General features: G+C 49.3%; 1 protein-coding gene across 1 annotated transcript in view; it reads left to right on the top strand.

Annotated features, from left to right (window-relative positions):
• Positions 1–10,239: 10,239 nt before the first annotated feature.
• The window catches only part of LOC138252353 (myosin-IIIb-like), a 407,650-nt gene continuing 397,700 nt past the window's right edge, over positions 10,240–20,189 (top strand). Inside the window, exon 1 of the mRNA XM_069205730.1 lies at positions 10,240–10,450. Coding sequence (XP_069061831.1) covers positions 10,328–10,450 — 123 coding nt within the window. The 5' untranslated portion in view covers positions 10,240–10,327. The remainder of the gene's footprint in view (positions 10,451–20,189) is intronic.

Here is a 20,189-nt window from a genome sequence, read left to right as displayed (position 1 = left end):
GATGTGGAGTTGGAGGCCCATGCAGCAATGCTGGGCATCCCAGGGCATATTTTTGCTTTGACAAGGGCTCAGGCCAAAAAGCAAAAAGGACAGGGAAGCTTGGATCCTGGAACAATGGACCAAGTGCTCCCTAAAGCTAGGGCTAGTAGAGGCAAACCACTTCCTACTATCCCTCCCTCTACAGTGGATTCTACTTCTGAGGAAGAAGAATTCCCTCCCTGTGCAGAACCTACACCAGAGGAGCTGGAAGCAGACACTGCTGAGCTTTTGGGTGAAGGGGGGCCTGCCAGAGAGGAGCTGAGTGTGGCACAGCAAACCTGTCCCACATTAGAGGGTCTCAGACAGCAAGCTGTCAAACAGGCTAATGGGGATGTCAGTGACTCTCACAGAGTTTACTGGGAGGACAACCTCTTGTACACTGAGCATAGGGATCCTAAACCTGGAGCTGCCAGGAGATTAGTGATTCCTCAGGAGTACAGAAAGTTCCTCCTAACCCTGGCACATGACATTCCCCTAGCTGGACACCTGGGTCAAATGAAAACTTGGGACAGATTGGTTCCATTGTTTCATTGGCCTAGGATGTCTGAGGACACAAAGGAATTTTGTAAGTCCTGTGAAACCTGTCAAGCCAGTGGCAAGACAGGTGGCACCCCAAAGGCACCCCTTATCCCACTGCCTGTGGTTGGGGTTCCCTTTGAAAGGGTAGGGGTTGACATAGTTGGCCCCCTTGACCCTCCTACTGCTTCAGGCAATAGGTTTATCTTAGTGGTAGTGGACCATGCCACAAGATATCCTGAAGCTATTCCTTTAAGGACCACTACAGCACCTGCAGTGGCAAAGGCCCTCCTGGGAATATTTTCCAGGGTGGGCTTCCCAAAGGAAGTGGTATCAGACAGGGGAAGCAATTTCATGTCTGCATACTTAAAGGCCATGTGGAAGGAGTGTGGTGTAACGTACAAGTTCACAACACCCTATCATCCACAAACAAATGGACTGGTGGAGAGATTTAATAAAACTCTCAAAGGCATGATTATGGGTCTCCCTGAAAAACTCCGCAGGAGATGGGATATCCTTCTACCATGCCTCCTTTTTGCCTACAGGGAGGTACCCCAGAAAGGAGTGGGCTTCAGCCCCTTTGAACTTCTTTTTGGACACCCTGTTAGGGGTCCACTCACACTTGTAAAGGAGGGTTGGGAACAACCTTTAAAAGCTCCTAAGCAGGATATTGTGGATTATGTACTTGGCCTCAGATCAAGGATGGCTGAGTACATGAAAAAGGCCAGTAAAAACCTTCAGGCCAGCCAAGAGCTCCAGAAGCAATGGCATGATCAGAAGGCTGTTTTGGTTCAGTACCAACCAGGGCAGAAAGTGTGGGTCTTGGAGCCTGTGGCCCCAAGAGCACTCCAAGATAAATGGAGTGGTCCCCACACAATTGTTGAAAAGAAGGGAGAAGTCACCTATTTAGTTGACTTAGGCACTGCCAGGAGTCCCCTTAGGGTGCTCTATGTCAACCGCCTGAAACCCTACTATGACAGGGCTGATCTCACCCTGCTCAAGGCAACTGATGAGGGACAGGAAGAAGACAGTGATCCTCTACCTGATCTCTTCTCTTCCACAGAACAAGATGCTCTTGTGGAAGGTGTAGTTTTGGCTGATTGTCTTACTGCTGAGCAGAAAGATAATTGCATAAATCTCCTAGATCAATTCTCTGAACTCTTCTCTACTGTGCCAGGTACCACTTCTTGGTGTGAGCACACTATAGATACTGGAGACAGTTTACCTTTCAAAAGTAAGATCTATAGGCAGCCTGACCATGTCAGGGACTGCATAAAGCAAGAGGTCCAGAAAATGTTAGAACTAGGAGTGGTTGAGCACTCTGACAGTCCATGGGCTTCTCCTGTGGTACTGGTACCAAAACCCCATTCCAAAGATGGAAAGAAGGAAATGCAGTTTTGTGTAGACTATAGAGGTCTCAACTTGGTAACCAAAACTGATGCTCACCCTATACCCAGGGCAGATGAGCTCATAGATACACTGGCATCTGTCAAGTATCTAAGCACTTTTGATTTGACTGCAGGGTATTGGCAGATCAAATTATCAGAAGATGCTAAACCTAAGACTGCATTTTCTACCATCGGAGGACATTACCAGTTTACTGTAATGCCTTTTGGTTTGAAAAATGCACCTGCCACTTTTCAGAGGTTGGTGAACACAGTCCTGCAAGGGCTGGAAGCTTTCAGTGCAGCATATTTCGACGATATAGCTGTCTTTAGCTCCAGCTGGGATGATCACCTGGTCCACCTATGGAAAGTTTTGGAGGCCCTGCAAAAGGCAGGCCTCACTATCAAGGCTTCAAAGTGCCAGATAGGGCAGGGTAAGGTGGTTTATCTGGGACACCTTGTTGGTGGGGAACAGATTGCACCACTTCAGGGGAAAATCCAAACTATTATTGATTGGGTTCCCCCTACCACTCAGACTCAGGTGAGAGCCTTCCTAGGCCTCACTGGGTATTACAGGAGGTTCATTAAGAACTATGGCTCCATTGCAGCCCCTCTTAATGACCTCACATCCAAGAAAATGCCTAAAAAGGTATTATGGACAGCAAACTGTCAGAAAGCTTTTGAGGAGCTGAAGCAGGCCATGTGCTCTGCACCTGTCCTAAAAAGCCCTTGTTACTCTAAAAAATTCTATGTCCAAACTGATGCATCTGAATTAGGAGTAGGGGCAGTCCTATCACAACTTAATTCTGAGGGCCAGGATCAACCTGTTGCTTTTATTAGTAGGAGGTTGACCCCTAGAGAAAAGCGTTGGTCTGCCATTGAGAGGGAGGCCTTTGCTGTGGTCTGGGCTCTGAAGAAGTTGAGGCCATACCTGTTTGGCACTCACTTCATTGTTCAGACAGACCACAAACCTCTACTTTGGCTAAAACAAATGAAAGGTGAAAATCCTAAATTGTTGAGGTGGTCCATATCCCTACAGGGAATGGACTATACAGTGGAACATAGACCTGGGAGTAGCCACTCCAATGCAGATGGACTCTCCAGATATTTCCACTTAGACAATGAAGACTCATCAGGTCATGGCTAGTCTTATTGTCCTTCGTTTGGGGGGGGGTTGTGTAGGAAAGTACCATCTTGCCTGGCATGTTACCCCCATTTTTCACTGTTTATATGTTGTTTTAGTTGTATGTGTCACTGGGACCCTGGTAACCCAGGGCCCCAGTGCTCATAAGTGTGCCTGAATGTGTTACCTGTGTAGTGACTAACTGTCTCACTGAGGCTCTGCTAATCAGAACCTCAGTGGTTATGCTCTCTCATTTCTTTCCAAATTGTCACTGACAGGCTAGTGACCATTTTTACCAATTGACATTGGCTTACTGGAACACCCTTATAATTCCCTAGTATATGGTACTGAGGTACCCAGGGTATTGGGGTTCCAGGAGATCCCTATGGGCTGCAGCATTTCTTTTGCCACCCATAGGGAGCTCTGACAATTCTTACACAGGCCTGCCACTGCAGCCTGAGTGAAATAACGTCCACGTTATTTCACAGCCATTTTACACTGCACTTAAGTAACTTATAAGTCACCTATATATCTAACCTTTACCTGGTAAAGGTTAGGTGCAAAGTTACTTAGTGTGAGGGCACCCTGGCACTAGCCAAGGTGCCCCCACATTGTTCAGAGTCAATTCCCTGAACTTTGTGAGTGCGGGGACACCATTACACGCGTGCACTACATATAGGTCACTACCTATATGTGGCTTCACAATGGTAACTCCGAATATGGCCATGTAACATGTCTATGATCATGGAATTGCCCCCTCTATGCCATCCTGGCATAGTTGGCACAATCCCATGATCCCAGTGGTCTGTAGCACAGACCCTGGTACTACCAAACTGCCCTTCCTGGGGTTTCACTGCAGCTGCTGCTGCTGCCAACCCCTCAGACAGGCATCTGCCCTCCTGGGGTCCAGCCAGGCCTGGCCCAGGATGGCAGAACAAAGAACTTCCTCTGAGAGAGGGTGTGACACCCTCTCCCTTTGGAAAATGGTGTGAAGGCAGGGGAGGAGTAGCCTCCCCCAGCCTCTGGAAATGCTTTGTTGGGCACAGATGTGCCCAATTCTGCATAAGCCAGTCTACACCGGTTCAGGGACCCCTTAGCCCCTGCTCTGGCGCGAAACTGGACAAAGGAAAGGGGAGTGACCACTCCCCTGACCTGCACCTCCCCTGGGAGGTGTCCAGAGCTCCTCCAGTGTGCTCCAGACCTCTGCCATCTTGGAAACAGAGGTGCTGCTGGCACACTGGACTGCTCTGAGTGGCCAGTGCCACCAGGTGACGTCAGAGACTCCTTGTGATAGGCTCCTTCAGGTGTTGCTAGCCTATCCTCTCTCCTAGGTAGCCAAACCCTCTTTTCTGGCTATTTAGGGTCTCTGTCTCTGGGGAAACTTTAGATAACGAATGCAAGAGCTCATCCGAGTTCCTCTGCATTTCTCTCTTCACCTTCTGCCAAGGAATCGACTGCTGACCGCGCTGGAAGCCTGCAAACCTGCAACATAGTAGCAAAGACGACTACTGCAACTCTGTAACGCTGATCCTGCCGCCTTCTCGACTGTTTTCCTGCTTGTGCATGCTGTGGGGGTAGTCTGCCTCCTCTCTGCACCAGAAGCTCCGAAGAAATCTCCAGTGGGTCGACGGAATCTTCCCCCTGCAACCGCAGGCACCAAAAAGCTGCATTACCGGTCCCTTGGGTCTCCTCTCAGCACGACGAGCAAGGTCCCTCGAATCCAGCGACTCTGTCCAAGTGACACCCACAGTCCAGTGACTCTTCAGTCCAAGTTTGGTGGAGGTAAGTCCTTGCCTCACCTCGCTGGGCTGCATTGCTGGGAACCGCGACTTTTGCAGCTACTCCGGCCCCTGTGCACTTCCGGCAGAAATCCTTTGTGCACAGCCAAGCCTGGGTCCACGGCACTCTAACCTGCATTGTACGACTTTCTAAGTTGGTCTCCGGCGACGTGGGACTCCTTTGTGCGACTTCGGGTGAGCACCATTTCACGCATCCTTGTAGTGCCTGTTTCTGGCACTTCTCCGGGTGCTACCTGCTGCTGAGAGGGCTCCTTGTCTTGCTCGACGTCCCCTCTCTTTCCTGGTCCAATTTGCGACCTCCTGGTCCCTCCAAGGCCACAGCAACATCCAAAAATGCTAACCAAACGATTTGCAGCTAGCAAGGCTTGTTGGCGTTCTTTCGGCAAGAAAACACTTCTGCACGACTCTCCACGGCGAGCGGGATCAGTCCACCAAAGGGGAAGTCTCTAGCCCTTTTTGTTCCTGCAGAAACCTCAGCTTCTTCTGTCCAGTAGAAGCTTCTTTGCACCCCCAGCTGGCATTTCCTGGGCATTTGCCCATCTCCGACTTGCTTGTGACTTTTGGACTTGGTCCCCTTGTTCCACAGGTACCCTAGATTGGAAATCCACAGTTGTTGCATTGTTGGTTTGTGTCTTTCCTGCATTATTCCTCTAACACGACTTCTTTGTCCTTAGGGGAACTTTAGTGCACTTTGCACTCACTTTTCAGGGTCTTGGGGAGGGTTATTTTTCTAACTCTCACTATTTTCTAATAGTCCCAGCGACCCTCTACAAGGTCACATAGGTTTGGGGTCCATTCGTGGTTCGCATTCCACTTTTGGAGTATATGGTTTGTGTTGCCCCTATCCCTATGTTTCCCCATTGCATCCTATTGTAACTATACATTGTTTGCACTGTTTTCTAAGACTATACTGCATATTTTTGCTATTGTGTATATATATCTTGTTTATATTTCCTATCCTCTCACTGAGGGTACACTCTAAGATACTTTGGCATATTGTCATAAAAATAAAGTACCTTTATTTTTAGTATAACTGTGTATTGTGTTTTCTTATGATATTGTGCATATGACACTAGGTGGTACTGTAGTAGCTTCACACGTCTCCTAGTTCAGCCTAAGCTGCTCTGCTAAGCTACCATTATCTATCAGCCTAAGCTGCTAGACACCCTATACACTAATAAGGGATAACTGGGCCTGGTGCAAGGTGCAAGTACCCCTTGGTACTCACTACAAGCCAGTCCAGCCTCCTACAGTGATCACTGACAAGCACTCCCGGGTTCCCCTGATAGAAGGCATGTCATCCACAACCCATGACAAGGTCATTGAGCAGCTGGATAACATCTTCGCAGTGTGGGCCATTCCATACATTCTCAAGTCTGACAATGGTCCACCGCTCAACAGCAAGGAGTTCAAGGAGTTTCCAGCTGGTCTTAACATCAAACATCAGAAAAGCACATCCTTGTGGCCTTAGGCCAACAGTGCCATTGAACGATTTATGGGATCCCCAAAAACTGATAATTCAACGTGAATTGATAGAGACTTGTTCCGAGTCAGGCGTTAAGCCAAGTCCTCCATGCCTATAGGTCAACTCCTCATTCCACTACAGGCGAGGGTCCCGCTCTCTGATGTTTGTGCGAGCCATGAGAACCAAATTACTGCTGCAGTCCCCTGAGTGAACCTTACATGATGAAGTGGTTTGTGCTACTGATGCTGCTCAGAAGCATCAGATGAAGACGAACACTGATCAACATCGTGAAACTCAGGAGGTCATGTTAGATTAGGGCGATTTGGTTCTCGTCAAACAAAAGCGGAAGACAAATCTTCCCGTTGGATGTTGAACCTTTAAAACTTGTGACACGAAAAAGACACATGATAACGGTGCATCTTCCCGGCAAATCGATCACAAGGGACTCATCCTACTTCGGACATCTGTCTTGTCGATCATCAGTCCTGACAGATTCAGAGGGAACGGCCCCATCTGAAGACTCTCATCAGACATTAGGCTCTGTACCCCTGGGGTCCACTTCAGGTAGAGCTCAACTACTTTATACGATGCAGTCGGGCCATACTCGACGAGCACTGAGGTGGGAGATCGAGGAAATATAACGCTGCTATTTGCTCATATCTTTTGTTTAGGTTTTTTTGTTTACCAAGGAGGGAGATTCAATGTCTTAGAACTGTAAGCGTTGGAACCCAATGACTAGGGGCGCACGTATGAAGGAAATGACATAATCGATCTGGAAGGTGCCAAGGTGTGGTCCTAATGGTTACTGGAATTTTGAGAGATGAGCTGAATGTTGGACGCTAATGAGTGAAGACATTAACTACGAGCTCCGTGTGTGATGTGTTCTAACGCATGTTATCGGACCCGGGAGGGTTTGACACTTACCTCCCAAAATGATGCCCTTTTCTGAGACTTTAGACAAAGGTTCTTACAGTCGCTGCATTAGTACGTGGTTCCCACACTCCTCCCAGTAGAAGTCATGCAAAGAGAACTGTTTCCAACACAATACATTTGAGGGGTTTCTCACTATTGCAGTGCATGGGATTCTCTGTTCACATCGCCTCCAACATGGGGACACAATAGTTCCACAGTATGGTATTCAGTCGGAGAAGACTGCATCGCATTCAGACATTCGGTGAAGTCTTCGACTGCTCGGAGTATCCCTCTTTACTCTAACAGAGAACGTCACTTTAGAGGTGGACGAGGGAGGCTCTGTTAGCCTGATTCACCTAAAATGTACTTTCTGCTGTTGTCAACAATACAATTCTGCAGTTTAGTGTCTTCAGTTCTTCGGGTCCTCTGTAAGTCACTGTTGTGCGCAGTAGCTCCAAGAAGCCACCAGGGGCTCAAGCCTTAGGTGACTCTGGACAGGAGCACACGCTGTGCAAGACATGCAGAGGGCGGTTCAAACCTGGAGTAATCATTAGAAACTGAGGTACTAGGCGACAAAGCAGAGATACTGAGATACACACAGCCATCGCCTCTCCCAGGTCCCAGGACTAGGTAGTCCATTCATGTCTTTTTGTTTGTTTGTTTTTGTTTGATTCTGTGATTTCTAGTCCTGCTTTTATAATTGGTTAAATATGACTACAACTCCCAGAGTTCTAAGAGAAAAAGCCCTCGGCTGTCGTCACTGGTTCAGCATGGACATGTCTCATCTCTTTCATGCCGTCTCTGTCCAGGTCAGTGACAGACACTGGTCAAATTCTAAATGTGTTCACATCTAATATTCAGGGACAGCGAGGTGTGTTTTCAATGTTGTATCACAGCATCAGCTCTGTAATATTACTGAAAATAATATCTGTGACTCCCAGGGGCGTCGCTTGGTCAGTAAGATTGTGAGGGGGGGGGGGGGGACACATTTTCCAAGAATCGGAGTGGCATGTAATGTTTAAATACACAAGCAGGGTGCATGGGGGGCTAGGAGGCAGTGGAAAGCCAGAGGGGAGGGGGTCGGTAGGGGTACCAACAGTGGGAAATCACATCGTTTTGTAAAATGTTATTTCTGACGACTTTAAAAGCTGAGAGGGGGGGTGTGTGCGTGTTTTTCTCTGAATGTCTGTAAAAAGTCCTGATGAAATCGGACAGATACCTCCCCACCCGGCTGAACGCATCTGTGCCCAACTATTTATCAGAAAATCCATTTATTAGGGGGTTGTAGTCACACCCCCCACCCGAAGCTACGTCCCTGGTGACACCCTCTCATTTCTCATAGGACAGGTACTTGTTTGATGTAAAAGAAACTTCGTTATAGACGTTGCATGAAACATAAACATATTTCTGTGTAAAATGTCTGAAACAGACTCTCACGCATCACCGAGATAAAAAATAAATTAAAGAAAAAGGGGGTTTAAATCCATCTCTTTAAGAACTGCTCGAGGTCACCAGGGCAGACTCTGCAGAACAGAGCCGGGTCCACCAGGGGCCCTGAGAGGCTGGGGCCCGGGGCCAGAGCCCACCTTGCCCAGGCCCTTAAACGTCTCTGGCCAGCCCAGCTCTGAAGCGGGCCTGTGACTTGGGTAAGTCATTCAGCCCATGGCAGCCCCTGGCTCCATCAGTCTGATGTACCCTCTCCTCTGGCCCCCCTGGCTTCCTCTCCCCACCTCTGGGCTCATGACTGGGTGACTGGAAGGGGGGCCCCCTCCATCCCCTTCGCATCTTTAAAGGTCTCCTACTAAGTGCTTTTCTGGACCTGGCAGAGACCGATGGGTGCAAGTGCAGCTGCGCAGCGGCCCTTCGGCCAGCAGAGGGCAGCAGAGGCCACTTTGGCGCAGTGGGTGAAAGTTTCCAACTGGATGAAAAGTACACCAGCAGCTGGTGAATGTGCCCCAGGGCAGAGCTGCTTGGACCCAGAGGAGCCGGAACACAGCAGGCTGCTGCTGCAAGAGCGGGCACGCCTGCCGCCCCGGGGGCCTGCCCGCTGCAGGAGTCTAGGCGCCACATGTGCACAAGGCACTTCAGGAAAGTGTCCTTCAGCAGGAGAGAGGGAGGGCAGAGGAGCAGAGGGCTGATCAGCAGACACAGGGTGCAGCTGTGATCGGGGGGAGGGGCCGGCTCTGTCTGAGTGTGTGAAGGGCGGGCTGGGGCAGAGAGGGAGGGCAGAGGAGCAGAGGGCTGGTCAGCAGACTCAGGGGTGCAGCTGTGATCTGGGGGAGGGGCCTGTGCTGTCTTTAGTGGGTAGAGGGTGGGGCACAAACAGGCGAGGAGCTAGTCTGGAGTCTCGGGGTGCTGCTGGGGGGAGTGGCCCGGCGGTGCCTGGAAGCCACAGCTGGGTGTGTGGAGGCGCCTGCTTCCACCTGGGCAGGATTGGACAGTGAGGGAACAGAGCCCTCCAATTACCTGGATCTGTGTAGGAGTGCCTGGCCCCTGCCCTGCTTGCTCTTGTGACCTTGGACCTGTCTGCTCCTGTGAAGGGCTCCTGGGACCTTTGACCTGCCTGCTCCTGTGGGGGGCTCCTTGGAGCTTTCACCTGCCTGCTCCTGTGGAGGGCTCCTGGCCCCTGAGCTGCCTGCTCCTGTGAAGGGCCCCCTGCCCTGCCTGCTCCTGTGAAGGGCTCCTGGCATCTGACCTGTCTGCTCCTGTGAAGGGGCCCCTGACTTGCCTGCGCCTGTGGAGGGCTCCTGGGACCTTTGACCTGCCTGCGCCTGTGGAGGGCTCCTGGGACCTTTGACCTGCCTGCTCCTGTGGAGGGCTCCTGGGACCTTTGACCTCCCTGCTCCTGTGGAGGGCTCCTGGCCCCTGACCTGCCTGCTCCTGTGAAGGGCTCCTTGGAGCTTTCACCTGCCTGCTCCTGTGGAGGGCTCCTGGAACCTTTACCTGCCTGCTCCTGTGAAGGGGCCCCTGGCCTGCCTTTTCCTGTGGAGGGCTCCTGACCTCTGACTTGCTGCTCCTGTGAAGGGGCCCCTGACCTGCCTGCTCCATTGGAGAGGTACCTGGGTCCCTTACTTTCCCCCTCCGGACAATGGGAGAAGTTGCCCCCCGGGGGGCTGGCTCCATCCCCGAGGACCTGGCTGCGCTGCCGGAGCTCACTGAGGCGCAACTGCTGGAGCATCTGCGAGGGCGCTTCCTGGAGGACCGCATCTATGTGAGTACTGGGCAGTGGATGAATGGATGGATGAGTGATGGACTTGTATAGTATAGAAATGTGAACTGAGTCCCCTCAAGGCGATTCCTGGAGGCCCGGATCTATGTGAGTACCGGGGTGGGCAGGCAATGAATGAATGAATAGGTTGATATTGTAATTGCATTTAAATAATATTGAAATGTGAACTAAGTCCCCTAAAGACACTTCTTGGAGGCGTGGTTGTGTGAGTATCAGGCGTGGCCAATGAATGAATGGATGAAGAGACTTCTATGATTTATCACTGTAAATTGAATCGTCTCCAAGCCATTTCTGGAGGAGTGGATCCACGCTAGTGTCAGAAGGAAGGTGGGCGCTATTTTAAGATGCTTCCTGCAGTAGTGCCCCCGCGTTGAAGCGATGAATGAACAAACATGAATTGTGCAGCAGTGTGAATTAAGGCGCTTCGGCGGGCCTCTTAGGGAAGTAGTTCTGAGTGCATGAAGTGGGGGCTCTGGGTGCAGTAAAGAGGCTGGCGTCCAACGCACACGAGCGCTGTGCCACCTCTAGGCGCTTCTTGTTAAAGGATTATCCACAATACCGTCTAAGGGCTCGACTCGCAGATCTCTCTTTCATGGGGAGGCGCTGCTGACCTTGTAAAGTTAAAGACCCCGCAGCAGGTGGTAGGTAGGTCACCCCTACCCACCAGTGCTTGGATGGACATGTAAAGTGTAGGCGCTCTGTATCCCAGAGTCCCTCTTAACTAATCAGTAGCGCAGGTACCTTGAAGGTACTGGGCCCCTGCTACGAGGCAGTATCTCCTCCCCCCCCCCCCCCCCCCCCTTCAGTTTAACGGAGTGGAGTACCGAGTACCCGCCCCTACTCGCAGTGCTGGGCTCTGGGGGTCCGGACCGCAGCGGGGCGCTATCGGGGCCACCTCTGCTAGAAAGCAAAGTCACCCGAGAGCTGTGGGGCCCTCTTCTCGACCTCGTGGTGCCAAACATCGCACCCCCCAGACTGGGCAGTGTACACACCTCCAAGTGATGCTGTGGGGCTGGGGTGGGGCTGGGCCCTGGAAGGCTGCTCGGGGGCACCACCTCACGCACTTATACACGCACCCCCCAAGAGTGGGGGGTCCGGTCTGCAGTTTGTTTTACATCCTTGGCCTCTTCCGACATGCCTATGAAGTGTGAGCTTCCGTTCTACTTTTTTATTTATTTAAGTTCATTCGGTCTAAAAATTTAGACCAGTGGTTCCCAACCTTTTGACTTCTGTGGACCCCCATTTTATCAGTACTGGAGCCCGGGGACCCCCACTGAATCATTATTGGAACACGGGGACACCCAAGGAGTCATTACTGATACCTGGGACCTAATATTATTAAAAAATTTAAGCAGCCGCGGACCCCCAGGGGTCCCAGCCCACAGGTTGGGAATCACTAATTTAGACCATTAAAATTAAAAAAAGTAACAGTCTTACATAATGGGTTTATGTCTTTAAAATTCAAAGTAGCAGTCATACATCGTATCAGTAGGAGCTGGTGGCCGACAGTCAGGTAAAAATGTTACAGTAAAATCCTCGGAACTGAGGCTGTAATGCTTAAAATACAATAAATTAGACGTACATAAGATAAAAAGATCTTTGATAAAAACGTATGTCTATCATGCGGATATATACAGCTGTTGCCTTCCATGGAACTTTTACTCAGTATCTTAGCCATTTTATGAGCTAATAAAATTCATTGTCGTCTATAAAATGTTTTATCGAGTAGCGTGGCAAATTTCGAGTGGAAGTTCGTCTCCATAGACTTGTGAGGTCTCTGCTGCTCATATGAGGTGCAACGGGTTACTAGTAAGATTCCCAGAAATACCATATAAAGTTAAGGAAATACACATCAATATCAGAGTACAGGCCCCATCTAAAAGATAGGAAACAGAGAAAAATATGTCTTGGTAAAATCTCCTTCTGTGGGTGAGTGCCTAACCGACTCAAGGACCCTTGGTTGAAATGAACCTGCGACGGATGGACCAAGCCTCAGATATTTGGTGACTGAACTAGCTACCAGTGTAGATGTATCATATTTACATATTCTAGTGGCGTTGCCTCTATCCTGCAGTGATACATTTTTACAGAGGGGAATAATCCACCTCCCTCTAGGTCTCCTGTATAAAGAGCAGAAAAACAGCATATGCTCAATTGTTTCCTTACAATAATAGCAAAGTATACATTTGTCAGTTGAAAGGTTGCTTGGTGGCCAGCGAGCCGTATAGCTGTTGATAGGCAAGGTACCATATCTTACCTGAAGATATAGGGCACGGGCATATGGAGGGATAGGGAGATTCATGAAGTTCTCGGGCCAGGGTTCATGCTTGAGTACAAGAAATTCTGTTGTTAGACTGGCCACCCAATAATGATGCACGGAATCTTTGTTGATTTTTTCCCCAGTATCTTTTTTTAACAAGTTGCCTTGCAGTATTGGGAATCAGTTCCGGGTGTTTCCAATAATGGAGAAATCCTATTTTATCCCAGGCAGATTTCATCTCCTTCAGCCAGAGGATTTTTTCCGGGCCTTGGGGAGATGCTATGAGATCTCTTATCGCCACCCTGAACAGTTCAAGTTCAATTGTTTTCCATAGACGGATCAAGTAGGAGAGTGGTCTCAGGCCCGCTATAGTTTTGATTCTATTTAGACCTAGGTCGAGCCTGAGAAGGATCATTGGTGTGTGTGAGAAAGTAGCCTCTTTCTAGCCTTGTTACCCCCACTTTTGGCCTGTTTGTGAGTGTATGTCAGGGTGTTTTCACTGTCTCACTGGGATCCTGCTAGCCAGGGCCCAGTGCTCATAGTGAAAACCCTATGTTTTCAGTATGTTTGTTATGTGTCACTGGGACCCTGCTAGCCAGGACCCCAGTGCTCATAAGTTTGTGACCTATATGTATGTGTTACCTGTGTTATGACTAACAGTCTCAGTGGTTATGCTCTCTCATTTCTTTCCAAATTGTCACTAACAGGCTAGTGACCAATTTCACCAATTTACATTGGCATACTGGAACACCCTTATAATTCCCTAGTATATGGTACTGAGGTACCCAGGGTATTGGGGTTCCAGGAGATCCCTATGGGCTGCAGCATTTCTTGTACCACCCATAGGAAGATCTGACAATTCTTACACAGGCCTGCTACTGCAGCCTGAGTGAAATAACATACACGTTATTTCACAGCCAGTTACCACTGCACTTAAGTAACTTATAAGTCACCTATATGTCTAACCTTTACCTGGTAAAGGTTGGGTGCTAAGTTACTTAGTGTGTGGGCACCCTGGCACTAGCCAAGGTGCTCCCACATTGTTCAGGGCAAATTCCCCGGACTTTGTGAGTGCGGGGACACCATTACACGCGTGCACTATACATATGTCACGACATATGTATAGCGTCACAATGGTAACTCCGAACATGGCCATGTAACATGTCTAGGATCATGGAATTGTCACCCCAATGCAATTCTGGCATTGGGGAGACAATTCCATGATCCCCCGAGTCTCTAGCACAGACCCGGGTACTGCCAAACTACCTTTCCCGGGGTTACACTGCAGCTGCTGCTGCTGCCAACCCCTCAGACAGGTTTCTGCCCTCCTGGGGTCCAGCCAGGCTTGGCCCAGGAAGGCAGAACAAAGGACTTCCTCAGAGAGAGGGTGTTACACCCTCTCCCTTTGGAAAAAGGTGTCAGGCCTGGGGAGGAGTAGCCTCCCCCAGCCTCTGGAAATGCTTTGATGGGCACAGATGGTGCCCATCTCTGCATAAGCCAGTCTACACCGGTTCGGGGATACCCCAGCCCTGCTGTGGCGTGAAACTGGACAAAGGAAAGGGGAGTGACCACTCCCCTGACCGGCACCTCCCCTGGGAGGTGCCCAGAGCTCCTCCAGTGTGCTCCAGACCTCTGCCATCTTGGAAACAGAGGTGCTGCTGGCACACTGGACTGCTCTGAGTGGCCAGTGCCACCAGGTGACGTCAGAGACTCCTTCTGATAGGCTCCTTCAGGTGTTGCTAGCCTATCCTCTCTCCTGAGTAGCCATACCTCCTTTTCTGGCTATTTAGGGTCTCTGCTTTGGGGAATTCTTTAGATAACGAATGCAAGAGCTCATCAGAGTTCCTCTGCATCTCTCTCTTCACCTTCTGCCAAGGAATCGACTTCTGACCGCGCTGGAAGCCTGCAAAACTGCAACAAAGTAGCAAAGACGACTACTGCGACCTTGTAACGCTGATCCTGCCACCTTTTCAACTGTTTTCCTGGTGGTGCATGCTGTGGGGGTAGTCTGCCTCCTCTCTGAACTAGAAGCTCTGAAGAAATCTCCCGTGGGTCGACGGAATCTTCCCCCTGCAACCGCAGGCACCAAAGAACTGCATCACTGGTCCTCTGGGTCTCCTCTCAGCACGACAAGCGAGGTCCCTTGAACTCAGCAACTCTGTCCAAGTGACTCCCACAGTCCAGTGACTCTTCAGTCCAAGTTTGGTGGAGGTAAGTCCTTGCCTCCCCACGCTAGACTGCATTGCTGGGAACCGTGTGTTTTGCAGATACTCCAGCTCCTGTGCACTCTTCCAGGATTTCCTTTGTGCACAGCCAAGCCTGGGTCCCCTGCACTCTAACCTACAGTGCACGACCTCCTGAGTTGTCCTCCGGCGTTGTGGGACCCTCTTTTGTGACTTCAGGTGAGCTCCGGTTCACTCCACTTCGTAATGCATGTTTTGGCACTTCTGCGGGGGCTGCTTGCTTCTGAGAGGGCTCTTTGTCTTGCTGGGTGCCCCCTCTGTCCCCTCACGCAATTGGCGACATCCTGGTCCACAGCAGCATCCAAAAACTCTAACCGCGACCTTTGCAGCTAGCAAGGCTTGTTGGCGGTCTTTCTGCACGGAAACACCTCTGCATGACTCTTCACGACGTGGGACATCCATCCTCCGAAGGGGAAGTTTCTAGCCCTTGTCGTTCTTGCAGAATCCACAGCTTCTACCATCTGGTGGCAGCTTCTTTGCACCCACAGCTGGCATTTCCTGGGCATCTGCCCACTCCCGACTTGATTGTGACTTTTGGACTTGGTCCCCTTGTTCCACAGGTACTCTCGTCTGGAAATCCATTGTTGTTGCATTGCTGGTGTTGGTCTTTCCTGCAGAATTCCCCTATCACGACTTCTGTGCTCTTTGGGGAACTTAGGTGCACTTTGCACCCACTTTTCAGGGTCTTGGGGTGGGCTATTTTTCTAACCCTCACTGTTTCCTTACAGTCCCAGCGACCCTCTACAAGGTCACATAGGTTTGGGGTCCATTCGTGGTTCGCATTCCACTTTTGGAGTATATGGTTTGTGTTGCCCCTATCCCTATGTGCCCCCATTGCATCCTATTGTAACTATACATTGTTTGCAGTGTTTTCTAATGCTATACTGCATATTTTTGGTATTGTGTACATATATCTTGTGTATATTTCCTATCCTCTCACTGAGGGTACACTCTAAGATACTTTGGCATATTGTCATAAAAATAAAGTACCTTTTATTTTTAGTATAACTGTGTATTGTGTTTTCTTATGATATTGCGCAAGTGACACTTGTGGTACTGTAGTACCTTCACACGTCTCCTAGTTCAGCCTAAGCTGCTCTGCTAAGCTACCATTATCTATCAGCCTAAGCTGCTAGACACCCTATACACTAATAAGGGATAACTGGGCCTGGTGCAAGGTGCAAGTACCCCTTGGTACTCACTACAAGCCAGTCCAGCCTCCTACAGTGTGCCCATCCCTGGCCAAGAAATCTGTCTGAGGAATTGATTTTCTTTGGTTTGTAGAATGTCCAGTTTTCTGTGCAAACCCCAAAGTTCCGCTCCATACAGGGCCGCCGCACGGATTTGGACATTATAAATCTCTGCCATTGTATTCAGGGGGGGACTCGGGGCCTTTCTAGACCTGCGTACTAGGGCCCCACCTCTTTGACTTATAATCAGTGCCCCTTTGTCAATAGCTGCCTCCCAATTACCTGCGTTTGAGAGTCTAATACCTAGGTAATCAAATTCTTCCACTTTCTCCAACAGGACTGAGTTCATTTCTATTCTGGCACAAGGGCATTTCCTTGAGGTACGGTATATCAAGAGTTTCGTTTTCTTAGCATTGACGTCCAGCCCATAGTCTCTACAAAAGGCGCAGAATTGGTTGACCAGATTTTGCATTCCCATTGGAGATTTAGCTAACAAGATTATGTCGTCCGCATATAGCAGACACCGGATTTTCTTTCCAGCTGATTTGGGCGAGTCGTTTATGCAGTTCTCTAAGTAGTGGATACAGTGATTTATGTAGAGTAAGAAAAGAGTGGGGGCCAAGACACAACCCTGGCTGACCTCTCTTTTAATGGCTTCAGGATCTGACAGCTCACCCTCCTTACCGCATCTAATTTGAGCATAGGTATTATCATGCAATCGGTGATGAGTTTCAGGAGGCCAGATGGAACCCCCATATTGGAGAGTGTTGACCATAACATATTCCTAGGGATCAAGTCAAATGCAACTCTGAGGTCTATAAAGACCACATACAGATTCCCCTCCCCAGTTCCACGTTCTTCCATTTGATTGCCAGGAATCTCAGTGCTTGATCTATGGTGCTCACAGCTGGTCTAAACCCTGCTTGTACCGGGTAAAGAGGCAGAATCTCTGCAGTCATCATCTATTAGTTTCCAGAACCTGGAAGTATCGTTAGATTTGGCAGTATCCAGGATAGCAGCCCATCTAGCCTCTTCCCAGCTTCTGCGTGCCTTAGAGCATTCCTTCTTGTAATCCTTCCTAGCTTTTCTTATGGGCTCAACATGGCCTTCTTTTAGAGCTTTCAGTAGGTTGAGCTGGGCTTGCCTACATGAGTTGTTGAACCAACGTGCACAGCACTTTTTCTTGGGGTTGCTAATAATCTCTTTCGTAAAGAGATGTTTTAAAGAATTAAATAGTGCAGCATGGGCTGCTAAAAGCCTGTCGCCATCACCAGACTCATTGTATCGAAGCATACACTCCATTCGGTTAGCTAACAGGTTATATATTGTTGTAAGATGTTCGGGTGATGAAATAACAGACTCCCATTTTGTATTGCGTCTGTTATTTGTTAGGGCAAGCTGTTGAGCAGAGGCCTTGGAATGGGGAGCTACAAGCGAAGGGAAGAGGCCTCTTGTCGATAAGATCAACGGATCGTGGTCACTCTCCTCGAGCTCTTGTACCCTCATGTCAGACATATGGCCCCATAGACGAATGTCGAGAGTATATAGTCAATCTGACTCCTGTGCCCTCCACGCCTAAAGGTGGGGTGCAAGTTAATATCTGAGCGGGAGTGACCATTACAAGCTCGGAGACCATGCGATAATGTGATGTCAGCCACTAGGTGCGCTATTTTGTTTAGTCTTGGTCTTTTGTTGGAAGCTAGTTGGGGGATACCCCAATAGGCATCCTCTTCTTTATATATCTCTTGGACCAGGGGATTGGGCTCAAATGTGACATTAAAATCCCCTCCAATCAAGATGAAATAGGATGAATTATTTTTAAGGAAGTTGTCCAATAAGGACAGAGCATCAGAGTCATAGTGGCTGCCAACGCTCCTATTGTAGATGTTAATTATTAATAAAGATCTCTCCTCAGAAATCGTTACTAGTAAGGCCTGTAAGTCAGGGCAGCCCATGTCTATTGCTTCAGCTCTGTACCTGAGAGAACTACTTAGCCATATAAGTAGCCCTCCCGAAGATCTCCCAGAGGGCGTCTTGCGTGCTGCAACCCAGTAGCTTTTGAAGCCTAATCTGTATTTGGGTCCCAGTGCCCAAGTTTCTTGGAAAAGACAAATCTGATGCTCATCAATAAATTGGCCCCCATCCCGGGCTCTCCAATTTGCTTTCCAGCCCTGCTATGTTCCAGCTAAGAATCATATCAGAGTCATTTGTTTTAGCATACCCAGCTTCTTTCAAGGAGTATTTCCTACTGGGAGAGGTACAGCTAGAAACCATGCTATTCCCCACAAGCATACAGTAATCTATGTCTTTCTCACCCTGTAGGATGTTCGCCTCACTAGATATTACGCCAGTCGTGTACCTATCTGGTAAGGTATCCGGGCAAGTAGGCCCAAGGTTGCAGGGAGCGGTTGTCAACATCGATGGGATTACAGAGGTGAAATCACTAAGGGCAGGATGGCTGGTATGCTCAGTTTCAAGGCTACTCAAAACCGCTTCCCGAGGTCCATCACTTAGTCAATCTATCTCAGAGAGAGACGCCAAAGAGTGTCTAAGGCCAAACTTGGGGATAGACTGAATCTGGATATCGGAGGAAACTCTTTGCAATTGCCTGTTCACGGATGGCAGAGAGGGAGCATAAAACACTTGTAGTCTGCACAGGGAAACTTTGTCTGCTAAGGGATAAGGTCTGTTAGCATTTGAAAAAAACAGCTGTACAAGATCGGGAGAATTGAAGTTAATAACAATACAGTCCCCTGTGCCACTCTTTTCTAGAGAGCCCACCCACCCTTCCCTTCTCACCACCAGTACCGAGGGTATCATGGAAAATGCAAGCCCCGCATTGACATGCAACCAATGTATGACCTTATTTTTGAGTTCAGAGAAAGATTCTGGGGTTTTGGTTTTGAGTACAGGTACATTGGTAATTACAAGAACGTATGGGCATGACTCCGGTGGAAGGTGCAGTACTCTCAATCCAGTCGAACCATTAATCTGGGCCCTCTTCTGGGGGCCTATTGGTAAATAGTCACGGGTTGAATTGGGATCACCGATGTTGGATGCTGTGTAGTTGGAAGAAACAATACCTTCTGAAGGAGGGGCTTATACCTTGGAAGGCATGTTCTTTGAGATGTTGGCTGCTTTAACAGAACTGATCCATTCTTGATTCTTAGGGAAAAGTGGACTCTTGCCCCTTTGAGCAGATGGTCTGCTGACATCCGTATGCTCTTGGTTGAGGTGAGAGTGGTGGGGATAGGAATGGATATCTACATTAGGGAGAGGTGCTGGCTGTTGGCTCTTAATGAAACCTTCCAGTTTATCCTCTATCGTTTGGAGACTGGCTACAATGGGAAGAAGCAACTTTGAAAGCTCTTCTCTTATAAGATCCCTGGTATGCTCGTTTGCCTGTCATCCATTGGTGTTTTCTGAGGGGCTTAGAATCACATCCTTGTTAAAGGGCAGGGCCGGATTAGGGGGACTCGAAGTCCTAGATTGTTTATTTTTGATGACGGGCTCCCTTCATTTCCTTTTTCCTTTAGTGTTGGAATCTACAATAATTGAGGGCCCTCCCGTAGAGGGGCTCCGAGTTGGCCTGGATGGCACGGGAAGGGCGTTAGGTTCATTAAACATTTTACCCAGGTGCTCCTGGGGGTTTCTAGAGGGAGAGGAGAGAGCAGTGGACGACGCAGGCTGTGATTCCATTTGCAGGGGGGTCTGTAGGGCATCATCCGCGTAGGCTAGACTGGTGACTGAAGAGGAGGGAACAGCTAGGCGACACTGCACCAACTCTATTTCTTTTTCGAGTGCCCCGACGGCCTTTTGTAAAAAAAAATCTAGGGTTTTGTTAGACCCGTGCTTTTCTTCAGCCCCCCCCTCGCCGTCTGCCCATCTTGCCTTCTTAAATCCGGGTACCTCCAGTAGGCCCTAGGCTGGTGGCGTGCTTGGCCTACGGGCCCCACCTGCTATAGGTCTACTAACGATCCCTCACCTCATTGGTGGACTCCTCAGCCCCTGCTGCTGACAAGTGAAAG

This window comes from Pleurodeles waltl, chromosome 1_2, assembly GCF_031143425.1.
Source record: "Pleurodeles waltl isolate 20211129_DDA chromosome 1_2, aPleWal1.hap1.20221129, whole genome shotgun sequence".
Lineage (NCBI taxonomy): Eukaryota > Metazoa > Chordata > Amphibia > Caudata > Salamandridae > Pleurodeles > Pleurodeles waltl.
Note: the sequence above shows the minus strand (reverse complement) of the source record. Positions and strands in the feature narration are given on the sequence as shown.